This window comes from Camelus bactrianus, chromosome 5, assembly GCF_048773025.1.
Source record: "Camelus bactrianus isolate YW-2024 breed Bactrian camel chromosome 5, ASM4877302v1, whole genome shotgun sequence".
In the NCBI taxonomy this organism is placed as follows: domain Eukaryota; kingdom Metazoa; phylum Chordata; class Mammalia; order Artiodactyla; family Camelidae; genus Camelus; species Camelus bactrianus.
The window spans coordinates 53,612,980-53,628,251 of record NC_133543.1 but is presented as its reverse complement, the minus strand read 5'-3'; the positions used below and the strand labels follow the sequence as shown (position 1 = coordinate 53,628,251).

The following is a 15,272-nucleotide window of genomic DNA, read 5'->3' as shown; positions in this document are numbered from 1 at the left end:
AGGGGTGGGCACTGGGGGTGGAGTATGGGGTCCAAGTGGGGAAAGACCTCTGAACAGGAGCCGGAGGACGGAGCTGCAGCTCTGTCGGTAGTTGGCTGTGGGGCCAACAATAAACCCTGGGCCCCCAGCTCTTGGTCTGTAAAGTGAGGGAGGTGTCCACCTTTCTAGATCATTCCCCAGGTTCCATCCTAACTTCTGCAGGATGGTAAAGAGATCCACAAATGCATTACGGGTAGTATTACTAGAATATGCCCCCTCTTTGTGCAGGTGAAAACACTAGGGCTTGCATGTGGATTTCTTTTAAAGCATATTTGTTTTTACTTTTGAGTGACGCCTGTCAGGCTCCATGTCAGAGTTCTGGGCAAACACAGATCCCTCAGACCCAACCCCCTGACTTCAGAGGGCCCACAATTCAGAACCATCAGTAAGCTTCTATTCTGACAGCTCCCAAATAGCTTACTAGAAGTTTCATAATGAAAACATCTGTAAGAACAAAGAAAGTCTATTAAACTAAATTCAGCAGGTTCTGGGCAATAGAGAAATTAGGCATTAGAAAACCAGACAGACAAGGAACACATGGAGAAGATAAACTGCTCAGGTATGAGATTAACGTGGCTCTAAAGGAAGCAGGGGGTGGGTGGGAGTGGGGAGGGTACCATGAACAGAGAAAATATTTGCAAGACAAACTAAAGCTGCCCTAACCAACAGGGACAGCTGTCAGTCTAATCTGATGTTCCTGAACACACACACACACACACACACACACACACACTTGCTTCTGAATTTCAACCCATGAACGTGCCACTGTCATATCCAACCTCAGCTTCACCTGGAGTCAGCGTGCCACCGAAATCTGTTTCATTTTAAAGCTACTGAGAGTTAGGAATGGAGAGTAGCAAGACATAAGTCAGAAACAGCCAGGCTTTTTATCTGTTGCAATTTTCTCACAACTAGGTAAAAAAATTACTTCCGTTTCTCAAACGGTCTGTGTGAGGAACCCTAAGGTTCCACAAATGGAGCCAAGGACACAGCTGCGAAATTCAACCAGGAGCTGTCCTTTACCAAATTGGAGAACATATACTTAGCTAGGAGACGGAATTTTCAAAATCATTAATTTGTTAAACTTTTACTTCCATTGCCACTAATCTACATCAGCATATCATATCAGATAATAGGATTTAGCACAATTCTATGTTTAGGTACTTGAAGTTTGGTTTATCAATATTTTACGGCCTCACACTATGGCCATCCTGATTTCTGGGCACTCCAGAAGATGTTTAAGAAGTACCAGGGTGTTCACAACCATGTGGATATATTTAACACTACTGAACTGTACACTTAAAAATGATTAAGATGGTAGATCTCATGTGTAAGTGGTACCAGAGTGTAAAGGCTCATTCTAAAGAAATGGTCATCCACTTCCTATTTTCTACAATCTTTCACTGATTTGGGAAATTAAATCAACACCAAGGGCTTAACAAATGCCATTTGGGCATCCCTTTCTATTAGATTCGAACAAAAAGTGGACAAGCCATCAGCCTTGCTCTTGAGAAACTCAAACCAGCAGGGATTGTGTCCATCAGGCAGACGTGTAGAGTGCCTCCCACATGCGGGGGATTTGGCCAGGTCAAGAGGGCAAACAGGTGCTGTCCGATGTGCAAACACCCATGTGTCAGCAGAGGCTAACTCATGCTGACCTGGAGAACTGACTCAGCTAGCAGTGCTATGGTTGTTTGGAAAGCCCCCAGTTAGCCGGGGTGACAGGGCAAGAGCGGCTGTATATTTGCTATTGCTATTCCATACCATTATGGGGGATGACATTTAAAAATGTAAGATGCTGCTCTATTGAGAGCAAGATCATGCCGTACAGGTCTAACTCCAGGGATGGGCCACATCATCAAAATGAAGGCATGTATGGAATAGCACTGGGTGGACTGGGCCTTGGGTTGCTCGGTTTCAGAGCTCATACTGCTACTACCGAGCTGTCTCTTGACTTTTCTGGGTGTCACTCATCCCTCTGCAGAGAAAGGGTTGAGCCAGTCAGTGCTTCTCCACCATTTTCACAGAAACCCTGGATGACGGAGGAGATGAATGGGTTTGGGGGCAGAGGCACGGCAACCACCAAGAGCTTCAACTGTCTTTAAAGCCTCATATTTTATATTAAAAACTTACACTACTTCAATCTGCACTATTCTTAGATTTTTAAAAATAACTTGCCACCAAGCTACCTCGGAAGATGTCCCCTAAAGAATTTGCAGCACGCCCTGGGGTGATGGTGCTAAGGTCCTGATGAGTCATATCCTTGTGTAATTTCAGAGATGGTCTATTTATTTTCAGATTCAGATTTACCTCAAGCTACCTCTTTAGTCTATACCACTTATCCTGAAAGGGACTGAAAACTGACAGTACTTTAGGGCCCGAAGTGTCATTCAGCCTTGTTTTCTGCATCCCTGACAGTTTGATGAGGGCATGTGTCATTTCTCTTCAGTACACGCAGTGAAACTCTGGGTGTGTGGACCAGGATTACAGAGACAATCAACTCAGCTAGTGGGAACACGATGCCAGGCCCCGGCACCCCTGCATGTTCCCCGCTCACTCCCACCCTGCATGGCACACATCCACCTGTCAATGTCCTGGTGTCCACCAGGCCTGCAGGACACACAGACGTTGTGCCGTCCAAGACAGAACCAGATCTGGAGCTGCAGCTACTCCCACATGGAAACGCACACTCAGCACAAAGTGAGCCTTTAACAAAAGTAAGAAAGAATTTAACAAAATAAGAATCTGTGGTTCTCTGTAGCTCAAATATAACATAAGAAACTGGAAATCCTTAGAGAGTTCTGCCCATCACCATTTTCTCCTCCTTCCACCAGGACCCGTATTTCCCCTTACCCTCTTCTTCAAGGCAGTATTATAGTTCCCACCTGTCTGTGAACTGTCCCCAACTCTGGCTGTAGCCCAGCCCATGGAGCAACTTCACCTTTGACCTGACCCCCAAAGGGTAACCTCTGCTGTCTGCCAGACTACGAAGACAAGATAGCTATAAAAACTCCCCATGTGAGGGAATTACACTCATGTTTTACTTCACGGCACTCTCAATAGTAAAGGCTGATGTTTCTTGGATGTGCCAGGCTCTATGCTGAAGGCTTTATTACTTACTACATTTATCAATTTTTATTTTGCCACATTTATTTTTTTATTTTTTAAAAGTAACTTCTTTTTTAAAAAAATTTGGTGTGAGGAGGTAATTAAGTTTGTTTATTTATTTATTTATTAGGGAGGTACTGGGCATGGAACCCAGGACCTCGTGCATGTTAAGCACACACTCTACCACTGAGTTATACCCTCCCCCCGCTCACCTCATTTAATCTTCACAACCCTACGGGGTAGTTACCATTTAGTGCCTCCATTTTACTGATGAGGACAAGCAACTTTTCCGAAGTCAAGTCAGTAGAATGTGGAGAAGCTGGGATTCAAACCCCACATTCCTCTGTCTCTAGAATGGAGTTCTTCCTCCTACAAGGCAAACTTCTACACAGATATTGAGTAACTTAGGGTTAATGATCTATTATTCACTGAGAAATTAGGAGCAACCAGAAAAAAATCTCAGAGTCTCCCACCAGGATAACTACCCACTACCCACCTACCTGCATCTGTGCCCCTTTATTCAGTGATGAGATGAGCTACCTGTGCTCCAGTAACCAGGCTAACCTCCCCACTGGTGTACCCCTCTCACCTACTGCAGACATCACACCGGCAATTCTCTCTCCTGCATTCACTTGGCCTTTCCTACTGAATTATCCTCATCAACAAACCAGCTCATTGTCATTTCCTCCCATCTTAAAAAATAGAACAGAATTCCCTCTTAACCCCAGTTTCTCCTCTAGCTCTTGTCCTGCTCCCCTCTTCAGCAGAACTTAGAGCTCGTATTCCTTGCCTCCAATTCTTCTAGTCTCTCACAAACTCACTCGCTGCAACCAGGCAGTGCACCCACTCCACCACAAGCGTTCAGATACAGTCACCAAGGGCCTCCACATTGCTATTCCAGTGACGAATTCTCAGTGTCGTTTGACACAACTGATTGGTCACTCCTTCTCTGACATGACCTCATCATGTGGCTTCCAGGATAGTACATCGCCTAGCTCCCCACCTTACTGACCATTCCTCTCTGTCCCTGGTGCTGGTTCCCCCATCTCCCTAACCTCTACGTGGGAGTGCCTTGCAGCTCTGTCCACCACTTCCTTGGTGATCTCATTCATTCAGTCCATCCCTCTAAGTACAACCTAGAAGCACATGGCTCCACTACTTGCATCTCCAATCCAAACCTTTCCACCCAAACTTCAAACTTTTATTCAACTGCCTCCTCAACAACTCCACTTGGATGTCTAGACATGTCAAACCTAAGATTTCCAAAATTAAGCATCTGCTCTTTCCCCCAAATCTACTCCTTTTATAGTCCTCCCTAAACCACTGTATGACAACTTCATCCTTCCAGGTTTTCTCTCTTATATCTAGTCCATAGGAAATCCTGTTGACTCTTTCAAAATATGTCCAGAATCCAACCACTTCTTAATATCTTCACCACTACCACCTTGGGCCAAACCACTATCATCTCTTACCTATTACTAAAAAGACCTTCCGCATTAAGATCACTGCATCTAAACTTGCCCTCATACAGTCCATCTTCAATAAACTAGCTGCTAGAGAAATCCGTGTAAAACCTAAGTCAGAACCCTCTAATGGCTTCCCATCTCATTCCAAAGTAAAAGCCAGTCTTTCAATGATCTTTAAAGCTTGACACAATTTGGTGCCAAGGAAACTACATGCTTCCTTGCTGTTCCTGAACATGCTAGGCATGCTTCTGCCTGAGGGCCTTTGTACTTGCTGTTCTCATTGCTAGAAATACTTTTCCCCCAATACTGACATGGCTTGCACCTTCCCAGGGAAGTTTTCCCTGGCTGCCCGGTGGCCACTCACTCCCTACCCAACTCTCACTCTTTAGTCCCTCTCTCCACTTTAGTTTCCCCTATATCACTATTAACATCTAACATAATACCTTATTTACTTTGTTTATCTTTTCCATCAGAATCTGAGCAAGAATTTTATCTATTTTGTTTGCTGCTCTATCTCCAGCCCTAGAACAGTGCCTGGGCATTTATTAACAACTTTTACAGGGGAGGGGGAGCTGGTTATGGTTTTTCTAGCAAGTCCAGAGTGCTCTCCCTTCCAAGTTTTTACTTGGTCCTCATGCTCCAGTAAAGATAAAAATCCCTATATTTTTAGGTTGAAATATAAAATATTCCTGTATATATACATGCACACACAAAGAAAGAAATGAGTTTACAGAAGACCAATTTCTTACCCTATGATAGTGAAACACCTTCTCAGCTGGCTTCTGGTTGGTAGCACTACTGAGCTTAGGGAATCACTGTCTCTCAGCACTCACCTTCTGCGATCATGCTCTGAGTAGGGGTCCCCAAGCCGCCTCTCCACACCCTACACCCTTTCTCAGTTCCCTCTGTAGCAGCCTTGGGCCTTTCCTAAATACAAGACTTAGGAAGTACTTTTCTTTCCAATCTGGCCAATCTAACATGGAATCTGAAATAGCTTTACCACGTGCTGGGCATTAAAACATTTCTCCAGCTGGCCCCCAAAGTCCTCCCTTGAGCTTTGGACCATCTAATTTAGTGGGCCTCTCCTCCAGTCCTCCCCAAGTCCCTGTTCTTGAGCCTCTAGAAGGTCTAACAGTGTCTAGGCCCATCTCTTTCTGCACTTGTGGGTTCACATGAGACTATTCGTCACCCAGATCTGAAAGCCAGCTCTCAATTTTTTCTGAGTATTGTCCTAAATTGGCCCATGGACCTACTCTCCCCAGCAGCCAGGAGGCACCAGTGGCAAAGCCATTTTCCTAGAATGAGGTCTCTGCATATCCATTTGATCACATCTAAGCCTCTTGAAGCCTTTCCTTATTTAAAAACTCTTAGGTTTATTTGTGTCACAGCAAAGCTGGATTCCTTAAGCCCAATCCATAGGTTTTCAAGACCTCACATTCACCCTAGGTTTTTAAATATCTTTTCTTACCTATCTCCAATCTCTCCAGAGCCTTGTAGAATTCTAAACATTTCTGTCTCACTACTTCAAAACACCTTTGCTCTCGATAGGACAGGTGAAACTAACCTGCCAGTGGGAGAGGGGTCAGGTCATCATTTGACAGGACATTATCAGTGGGAAGGGCACGTGGGAAAGATTTCTTCACTCTCCTCAGCAAAGAGGGAGAGCACAGAACTCCAAACTCCCAGTGTGCAGAATGGGCCAGCCATACTGCCGTCCCACACCCACACCATGGCTCAGTCTCATGGGATCCTCTGGTTAACTTTATAGCATGTTGCTTTATCAGGACCACAGAAGACTGATCCCTTATCAATGGCAGTATATCCTGAAGACAGGACTCTGATTCTTCAAAGAAAAGAGGTTACTTGGTTCAGGAGACCTGCAGTTCAGTGACATCCTACCCTCTGGGTCTTAAATGTTTATGATCCTGTGTATCTCTCTCACACACACACACACACCGAATTAAAATAACCTCAGTACAAACGAATGTCCCTTTCAAAATGAACAGACCGTAGCAACGTGGATATCACCCAGGAAAGCAAGCACAGACCGCGGGTACACGGGCATTACCCCGGGCTTTGTTTATTCTTCATATCACTAACCAATGTGCCCCTTTCAAATTATACCAAAGTTTATTTTTATTTCTATACTCCCGGGCTCATAAAGCCTATTTCTCTAAAAGGTTTTTCTTCTATCTGAAGTGGCTTTTCAAAAAAGTAATCTTCATACTGTACGACATGCAAAATACATCCAGCTGGTAGGCAAATAAACGCGCACATCCGTGGCTTCGTGTCACTGGTTTGGCCTTCTGCACTCTTTCATGGCACTTTCCCCATTCCCCCTAATTCAGAACGCTTAATTGGTTTTAGAGACTTAAAGGGTTTTTTTTTTGGTTTTTTTTTTTTTGGTTTTTACCGCTTAATTGGTTTTAGAGACTTAAAGGGGTTGTTTTTTTTTTTTTTTGGCAAAGTTGGGATTAGATAAAATGACAGTATCCAACACTGGAATCCAGCCTGTGTATGTGTGCAAGCACGCGTGATGTAGGGAAGCTCCGCGGCTACTCTGGCCTATGAAGGTGTCATTCTGCAAACACACCAACCGGAGAACAGGTGACTGGATTTGGAATTGTCCTGCCCTGTTTGTTTAAACAAAAAGCCAGACAGCAGCAGTTTACATGGCGATCATTCCACCTTGTTATTAGCTAACAGGGGCCCACACTGGGAAAGAGTCAGTCGATCTGTGCCGGTTCAGGGCTAACTGACAACTAACTAGCCTCTTAATTTAGTACCAAGAGATCTCTTGTGCAATTCTAAATACCAGTATAGCAAATGAACACAAATCTGCTAAAACACCACTTCCACACTTTGTCCATGCATCTTTTAATTTTAGGCAGCTTCATCATTGACAATCAGATCCAGCTTTGCACAAGCTCCTTCTTAACATACATTAATGCCAAACAAAGGACTAAGAAAAACAAATCGTCATCAGCCTTGCCCTGGGTGGAGTGCAAATTACCCGGCCTGCCAGGGATAGGGGTGGAGTGGTACTTTCAAAGTCACAGAGGTTTGAGAATATCTGGAAACCAGACAGTTGGTATTCCTTATGAGTAACTCCACCCTGTAACCACAAGGTCCACCCTGAATGGGTATCCTATGCCTGAAGTCACTGCCTGTCCAGAACCTCAGCATCCCCTCACCGGTCTGCCCATTCATCTCTTCTGTATACTGAAACCCTGCTGGTATTTATATATTGCTTGGCAGCTACCAAAAGGCCACCAAAAGGTGAGGTGTACTTTGAGATGTACTCTGTACTTTTCTGAGATGTACTTTCCAAACATGTTAACTGTAAAATGTAAGAGAAGGGATGATGTACACGTAAACCTGATCAAAATCAAACCCCTAAAAGAGAAAGCACACACCCTGCACAGGCCAGGAAGCAAGGAAGATGTGGATTTAGAAGCACCTTGTGCCACATGACATGGCCACTTCACCTCTTACAGCCTTGGTCTCCACATTTATTTAACAAACACAAAGTGCTTACTTTGGGCCAGGACTAGTCTAAGGTATAATTATCCTTACTTTACAGCTGAGGAAAGAGAGGCCTAGAGAGATTAGGTACCGTGACTTATAGTAAGAAATACATGTTTGGTTTCCATCTACAGTTCCTGGCACAGAGCTCCTAAAACCCTTGGAATTTCCTAAGCGAGGAGAGCGATAAAGGTGTCTTTTGTTATGTTAATGAGGTGGCTTCCGACTGCACCTAAGGAGGGGGGCTGGTTGCCAGGAGAACCAAGCACTTGATTATTAGTGGGTTGGAACTTTCAGTCCCACCCTCCTGACCTCCCGGGAGGAAGGGCTGGAGGTTGAGTTCAATCACCAATGGCCAATGATTTCATCAATCATGCCTGTGTAATGAAGTCTATAAAAGCCCAAAAGGCTGAAGTCCGAAGAACATCCGGGTAGGTGGACATGCAGATTAGGGGAGAGTGGCTTGCTCGGAGAGAGCATGGAAACACCAAACCTTTCCCCTACGCCTTGCTCCGTGCATATGGCTGTTTCTGAATTATATCTATTTATAATAAACTGGTAATCTAGTAAGTAAAATGTTTCTCTGCATTCTACGAGCTGCTTTAGCAAATTAAACCCAAGGAAGGGGTCCTGGGAAGATCGAATCTATAGCTGGTCCGTCAGCTGCACAGGTGGCAACTTGGACTTGAGACGGGCATCTGAAATGGGGGAGAGGCAGTCTTGTAGGATTGACCCCCCTATTTGTGAGATCTGATGTGATCTCCAGGTAGAGAGTGTCAGAACTGAGTCGATTTCTAGGACATACAGCTGGTATCTGAGAATTGCTTGGTGGTGTAAGGGGGAAACCCCACACCTTGGACCCGGGAGCAGAACTGTAGGTATCCTGCACAATGTCACAGCTAGTAAATGCCAGAGCAGGATTTGGTCCTATCTAGTTCAAGACTCTAGCTGGGATCTAGACTCTAGCTCTCAAATCTGCTCTTATCCACTACATGATGTGTTACCTTCTGCATTTAAAAAAAAAAAAAAGGAAAGCTCATCTAGCTCAAACTCTATGAACAGATTCTTAAATCACATCTATGGAAACTGGTACAACAGATCTGGGCTGAGCCTAAAATTATATTTTTAAAATTAAACATAAAAACATTCCCCAAGTTACTTTGATGACCAGGTAGGTTTAAGAACCCCTAAGGTTCCTAGTTATTTGACTCTAAACTTATACACAAACAGAGAAGGGGAAGATGAGCAGTGGGGGCTGGCCCTGTTCCCTGTGCCTATTACTGGGGCTCAACCTTGACCACCCTCCCAAAAGGCCACTAGAACTCTGGTCCCAACACGTGATCCACCCAGATCACCATCCTACAGCTCTCACTGGAGGGGTCAGCAGCTTCCCCACCATTACACTTTAAGAGCTACATACAGCCAAGATTCCCTTCCTGTCCATGAATACCTACAGCTTTAGCCATCAGCTCACAAATGTCCTCAACATGCTCACTTCTATTTGACCCCCACACCCTTGTCAAGTAGCTTTTGGGATCTTATTCTACAGCTGTCCTTCCCTATCCAGTCTCATTTTAACCACCCGCAGATCCTGAGTACCCACTGCAGTGGAAGTCAGCCTGTATATCTGGGGTTAAGTTCGAAAGTCTGCCTTTAAGGCAAAAGTCAAGTGTAATTAAAAATCATTCATGAAAACCCCTTAGCTGGGACCTGGGCCCTTGAAAACTCAAAAACGAAGAATTAACGTTTTAGGTGTCTCTCTGCTTTACCACTACAGTTTCCCTTTCCCTGGGGGCAGCAAAGACCAATGCCTAATGGGAGCAGGGAAGGGCCAAGGGTTAAATAAAGGGCCTTCTCCCTCTCTACCCTGAGCTGGAAAAGTTGATTTCACAAGTTAAATTGAGTGTATGATCTGACTCCATTGTATTTGCAAGACATATGGTAGGTGCTATCAGGCAAAGAAATGAACATTAAGACCCCTGCCCTCACATAACCTATCATTCAGTTGGGAGGGATTAGATCATTCTCTGAAAATGGCAGGTAACAGTTAAACAAAGCCATCAGAACTGGCAGGCACTTGGTACTAAGGGCTACAGACCTTCAAAGGAAGAAGAAATGCTGTAGTATGGGGTGGACTCTAAAGGCTTTCATGGAGAAATTTAAACTGGTTCTCACAATGATTCGATTGTTCTTTAAGGTGAGCTGACTCGGAACCAATCAGTGTTCCAGGTAAAACTGACCCTGTCATCTAAGCATAGGATAGTATTTTCTATCATGTCTCCACTGTCTACCTTAAAAGTGCCAAATAATTCACTGGCCACTCTGTCCACAGCCATACACTGAGCCAAGGTCCTAGGGGAACCATGCACCACAGTTCTAGTACTATTTTGTTACAAAAGCTTAAATGTCATGCCAAAATAGAGTATTAAACAGCTAAGAACACAGTAACTGCTTCTTTACAATAGCGGAGAACTTTATTACATGAGCATTTCACCTGACTTTCCCGATATATTATTCATACCACAGGAATACCCCAACCCTTTCTTTCCAACCTTAAGTCATTGCTTGGATGAGCTCACACCAGCCTGGGTTACAATTAAACTTGTCTATTTCTGCTTTCCTGCAGAGTCCTAAGATCTTCTCTAAATCTCCCTGCCCATTTTGGCTCGTTCTCCACTCTCAGGACTTAAGGTGACCTACACAGTCCCTGGGTGATGGCCCTGAGCCACATGGCACTGTGAATGCAAGGAAGCAAGTGCTTAGGCAGACATCCTGGACATAGTTCCGATCCTGGGCTGGCTCCTGTCACCTCTCACTGGGCTTTTTCAGAACGGGAAGGAGTGACAAGCAAAGAAGGAAGGACCCAGAAGCTGATCCAAGGCCAGCTGGAATAAGGGTCAACAGGAAGAGAGCCCAGGCACAGATATTTAATTAGACAGCCCTGACCCACATGGGGAGCAGCTTAATAAATCAGCCTAACAAAGTACATTTCCACAACTCAGATGCCGGCCAATTTCTCCAGGTCTGAAGGATACTTCTGACTTCTCCTTTTAGAGGTGGAATGAGCATGAGTCAGAAATACCAAGTTCAAATCCAGATTCGGCTAAGATTCTGCTTAAGGACTTGTGAAACTTGAGACAGACACTTCCTAACTTTCGGCTTTAGTATCTTCATCTGTAAAGGGAGCCAGTCTGACTAGATGATCTCTAGTTTAGTAAACATGAATTTTAAAGCAGGAACATCAAAGGTCTGCAAAAAATCAAGAGCCGACATTACAGAGTCACACCAGCAGTGACAGTGGGCCTGGAGAGCCTTGGGACGACAGCAGTCATCAGAAACTTCCCAAGAGAACAAAACGGTGACTGGGACATACCCAGAACTGCTCCATGAGAATATCACTTATTCTCACTTAATATCACTCTTCCTTTCAGATTCTGCCCTGTAGACAGTCACACACAGCTATTCCGGGAAGAGATGGATCTAAGAGGGATGGATGATTCAGAGGACGGACATACCCACAGACATCATCCCATACTGTCTACCTAGGCCAGGGTGACTCAACCTTAACTACCTAAGAGAAATGAAAGATTCCAAGGCGCTCAGACCCTGACCTCAGTAACTGAACCAACCATCTAATAATCTTTTGGAGCCTGAACCTTCTTTAATACACAGCCTAAAAACCAGAGTGAAGTTTTACGGTCTCTATTCCAGTTTTACAGTCCCCAAAGTTTTTGGAACACCCAACATGTTTTAAGGCTCTCAGATACAATATTATTCTGTTATAAAGTCTTAACCAGAGTTGAAGATGTTATTAAATATTTAAATAGCACTGTAGAAAAGTTAACCCACAAAAATCTATGGTGGTTTCCATAATGCTGCATTCATCTGGTCTGCTCACGCATGTTTGATACTTTACTTCACCTGCCTCAATCAAGTCCTTTGTTAAGAAATTTACTTTTGTTACAAGTCTAATTAAGATGGATTAAAGTTAAATTGCTTTGAAAACGGGTTTCATAAGTGTGACTAAGTTTAAAATTACCCAAACTGCAATAACCTTTGGCTTTCCTCTTTGACAGAGTGAGAATCACAGGATGTTTAACGCCTGTAGAGTAGCAGGCGCACAGTAGGGATTCAATTACTGCTTCTAAATTTATCGCGATTAACAGCTATCACATAGTCAGCAAATACCCATGCCAGGCAGGAATTAAACACTTTGCATGTTAACTCTTAATACTCATAACAACCCTATTAAGCAGTAATATCTCCATTTTACAGATAAAGACACTAAGGCTCAGACTAACAGCTGTTAAACACTGAGAAGGAATTTGAGCTCAGGTCTCTCACCAGGTCCCTGAAATAATCCCACTGAGCTTTTCCATAAAGTGCAGAGTTTAGGAAGCTGGCCCATGAGTCGTGGGATCTCATCCTCACTGGCTGTTATTTATACCCACACCCTTTACTGACAAAGGTGATAACTGATGTGGGTATGGCCCGTGTGTGCTGGTTCTCCCAAGAGGGCCAATGCTGTTGCAATACTTGACCAAAAGAAGCGGGGCAGGGAGCGGCTTTTGACATAAACCACAGACCCCTAAGAGTGTGGTTACTGCCACACTTTAAACTCTAGGGAAAGATACAGTCCCCTTAAAGTGGGCCACCCTCCTCTGTCACCTCTAAGAAGAGCATTTCTAGAAGGCATCAGGGCTCAAACACAGGCCTACTCTCACCCTCGGGAGGACTTGCAGCAGCTCTAATAACAGAGAAGCCCACCAGCAAGAACAAGTTTTAGCAAGCATACTGCTACCCTTAGTGACAGAGATTCCTGGCTAAAGTCACGTTTCACAAGTCTCCATCCCCAAGGTATTTTCTTGCCCCAGTCGTTCCCCTGCACAGTGTTTGCTGGAACAAGTATTTCAAGGAAACCACCAGCTTCAGTAGGCGACTGGCCCAAAGAATGCCAATGACAACGGATTCCCTCTGCTGGCCCACAATCATTTCTGCACTAACAAGTTCATTCTCCATATGGGTGGATGCACATTTATTTACACACGCAAGGTTTCAGAGACACTAAACGTCATCCATTAACTGAGTTAACAGAAACCACCTTTCATTTCAAATTTACAGCTTAACAATGATTTCTACTGAGAGAAAGCAGAGTATAAGCAGCTGGCCAAGCCTGCAGACCACCCGCCCTCGGCCTCCCCACCCCCAACTAATTTCTTTGCTTCGCTGGCAGGTGTTATCTGAAAAATCTGACTTTAAGATTCAGGGGCCCACAATATTCACTAATTCCAAAGTTCTTAATTGCTGAAATCAGGAGGTCTCCTCCAGCCCTAAAATTCCATTTCCCTCTCACAAACACAAAGTCCTCTCTTTTCTGTGGCCGCATTTTGCTTTCTCCGGTCTGTTGGTCCTGGAAGGACCTCAGTTCAACCAAAGGCCTGGGGGGAGGGGGAACCTTTTGTGAAGTTTATTTTTCGGTGGCACAGATCAAGAATGCAGCCCCACAGCGATTAAGGCGACTAAGCTCCCAAATACCCTCTCCAGCCTAAGTAGTTTGATCATGTGGGAACCCAACACTGTCTAAGAACGAAAAGGAGAATCTCAGAGTGCCGGTCTCCACTTTCTCCAGGGAGGAGCGCCTCTATGCCACGGTGGGGGGTTGTCACTTCCAAACCTTGTTTGCAAAGCCCCAGCCCAGAACAGACATTTTGCTTTAACCCCTCGGCAGGGCCTGCCCAATGCTGGGCCCAGAGGGTCTCGGGTGGCGCCGGAAGCTTTGGAGTTTGGGCGGGGGCCGGACACACCACTAGGGGGGTCTTGTTTTCTCAGCTGATAGAGTCCTGAGAACAGGTGCTTGGTTAGTTCCATCTTTTAAAAAGTGGGGGAGGGCATGTAAAAGTCTCTCCTACTGGGGCACCCGCCCTTCGGAGAGAGCCACGCAGGACGTGATGAAAGGTGACTTTCCAACTTCTCCGCGGCACGTGGGTCTGCGGGGACACGGGGTGTTCTTTGAGTTTGGAAAAGGCCTGGATCTCCCTGAACGACCCTCCCAGCCACCTCACCGCAGCGATACGGCAACCTCTCCACTCCTACATCGCCCCCGCCCCAAACACACACGTGAAGCTCGGCAAAACGTGCCACCTGCCTGGTTCCCAGCAAACATGCCCGAAGGCAAGGACCGCCCGAAAGCACTTCGTTTAAAAAAAAAATGTAAACTCTCCGGGGGCCGAGGACAGCCCCGCCTGGCACCGGGACGCAATTCGCAGGGGTCGACCCCCGGGTTCTCCTCCTTCCGGGGCTGAAAGGGGGTAGGCGCGGCGCCGGGCGGGGCCGGAGGCGAGCGCGCGGGGCGCCGGGCCCCGCTCCGCCCGAGGAAGACTGGGTCCCGGGCGGGCGGGGCAGGCGGCCGGCGGGAACGCGGCGCGCCCTCGTCCAGGTTCGCGCGCGGGCCGGCGCCCCGGTGGGGTGAGCAGAGTCGGGAAACTCACAGCCGCTTGTCCTCGGGCTGCAGCTGCCAGTGCATGGCCAGCGAGAAGCCGAAGAGGCTCCCGGGGTCCCCGGTTTTCTCGATCACATTGTCCTCGCGGGTGTCCAAGTTGAAGGCGGCGCCGAGCCGGGGCAGGAGCCCCGCCGACAGGTAGAGCAGCCACAGCTGCCCCGCGGCCGCCATGGGCCGGCGCACTGGGAGAGGAGCGGGAAGCTGCGCGGCCGCCTTGCGCTCCGGGCCGGGTTGGAGGATACGGCGCCGCTGCCGCCACGGCCACCTCGGTCTCCTCTCGTTGCCGCGCCCGGCCCCACCCCCGGGACGAGTCGCGCTCTCCGCCCGGCCGCTCCCCCTCGCGGGCAGCTCCCAACCACTGAATGAGCCCGTTGTTCTCTGGAGACTCGCAGGCGTTTTATCAAGTGACGAGGACGCCGGCCCCGCCCCGGCCCTCCCCACCCCTAGCCCCTCCTCACACGCCCGCTGCCGGCACCTTCCCGGCCGGCCCGGCTGCGGTGCGGCCCGTCGCTGCTCTTCTCCGCCGCCCCTCGCTGCCTGGTCGCACCGCACCTGGCCCGGAAGCCGCGGCGGGGAGACCCGGAGGCGAGCTGCGGGCTGGGCAGCCCCAGGCCGGGGGTCCTCCCGGAGAGAAG

The 15,272-nt window shown here is 46.9% G+C and overlaps 1 protein-coding gene across 2 annotated transcripts in view; it reads right to left on the bottom strand.

Annotated features, from left to right (window-relative positions):
- ITGA6 (integrin subunit alpha 6) overlaps positions 1-15,019 on the bottom strand; it is a 76,369-nt gene extending 61,350 nt beyond the window's left edge. For both annotated transcript variants that reach the window (XM_074363887.1, XM_074363888.1), the window contains exon 1: positions 14,627-15,019. In XM_074363887.1, the coding sequence (XP_074219988.1) occupies positions 14,627-14,808 (182 nt within the window). In that variant the 5' untranslated portion in view covers positions 14,809-15,019. The remainder of the gene's footprint in view (positions 1-14,626) is intronic.
- Between the last annotated feature and the right edge of the window lie 253 nt (positions 15,020-15,272).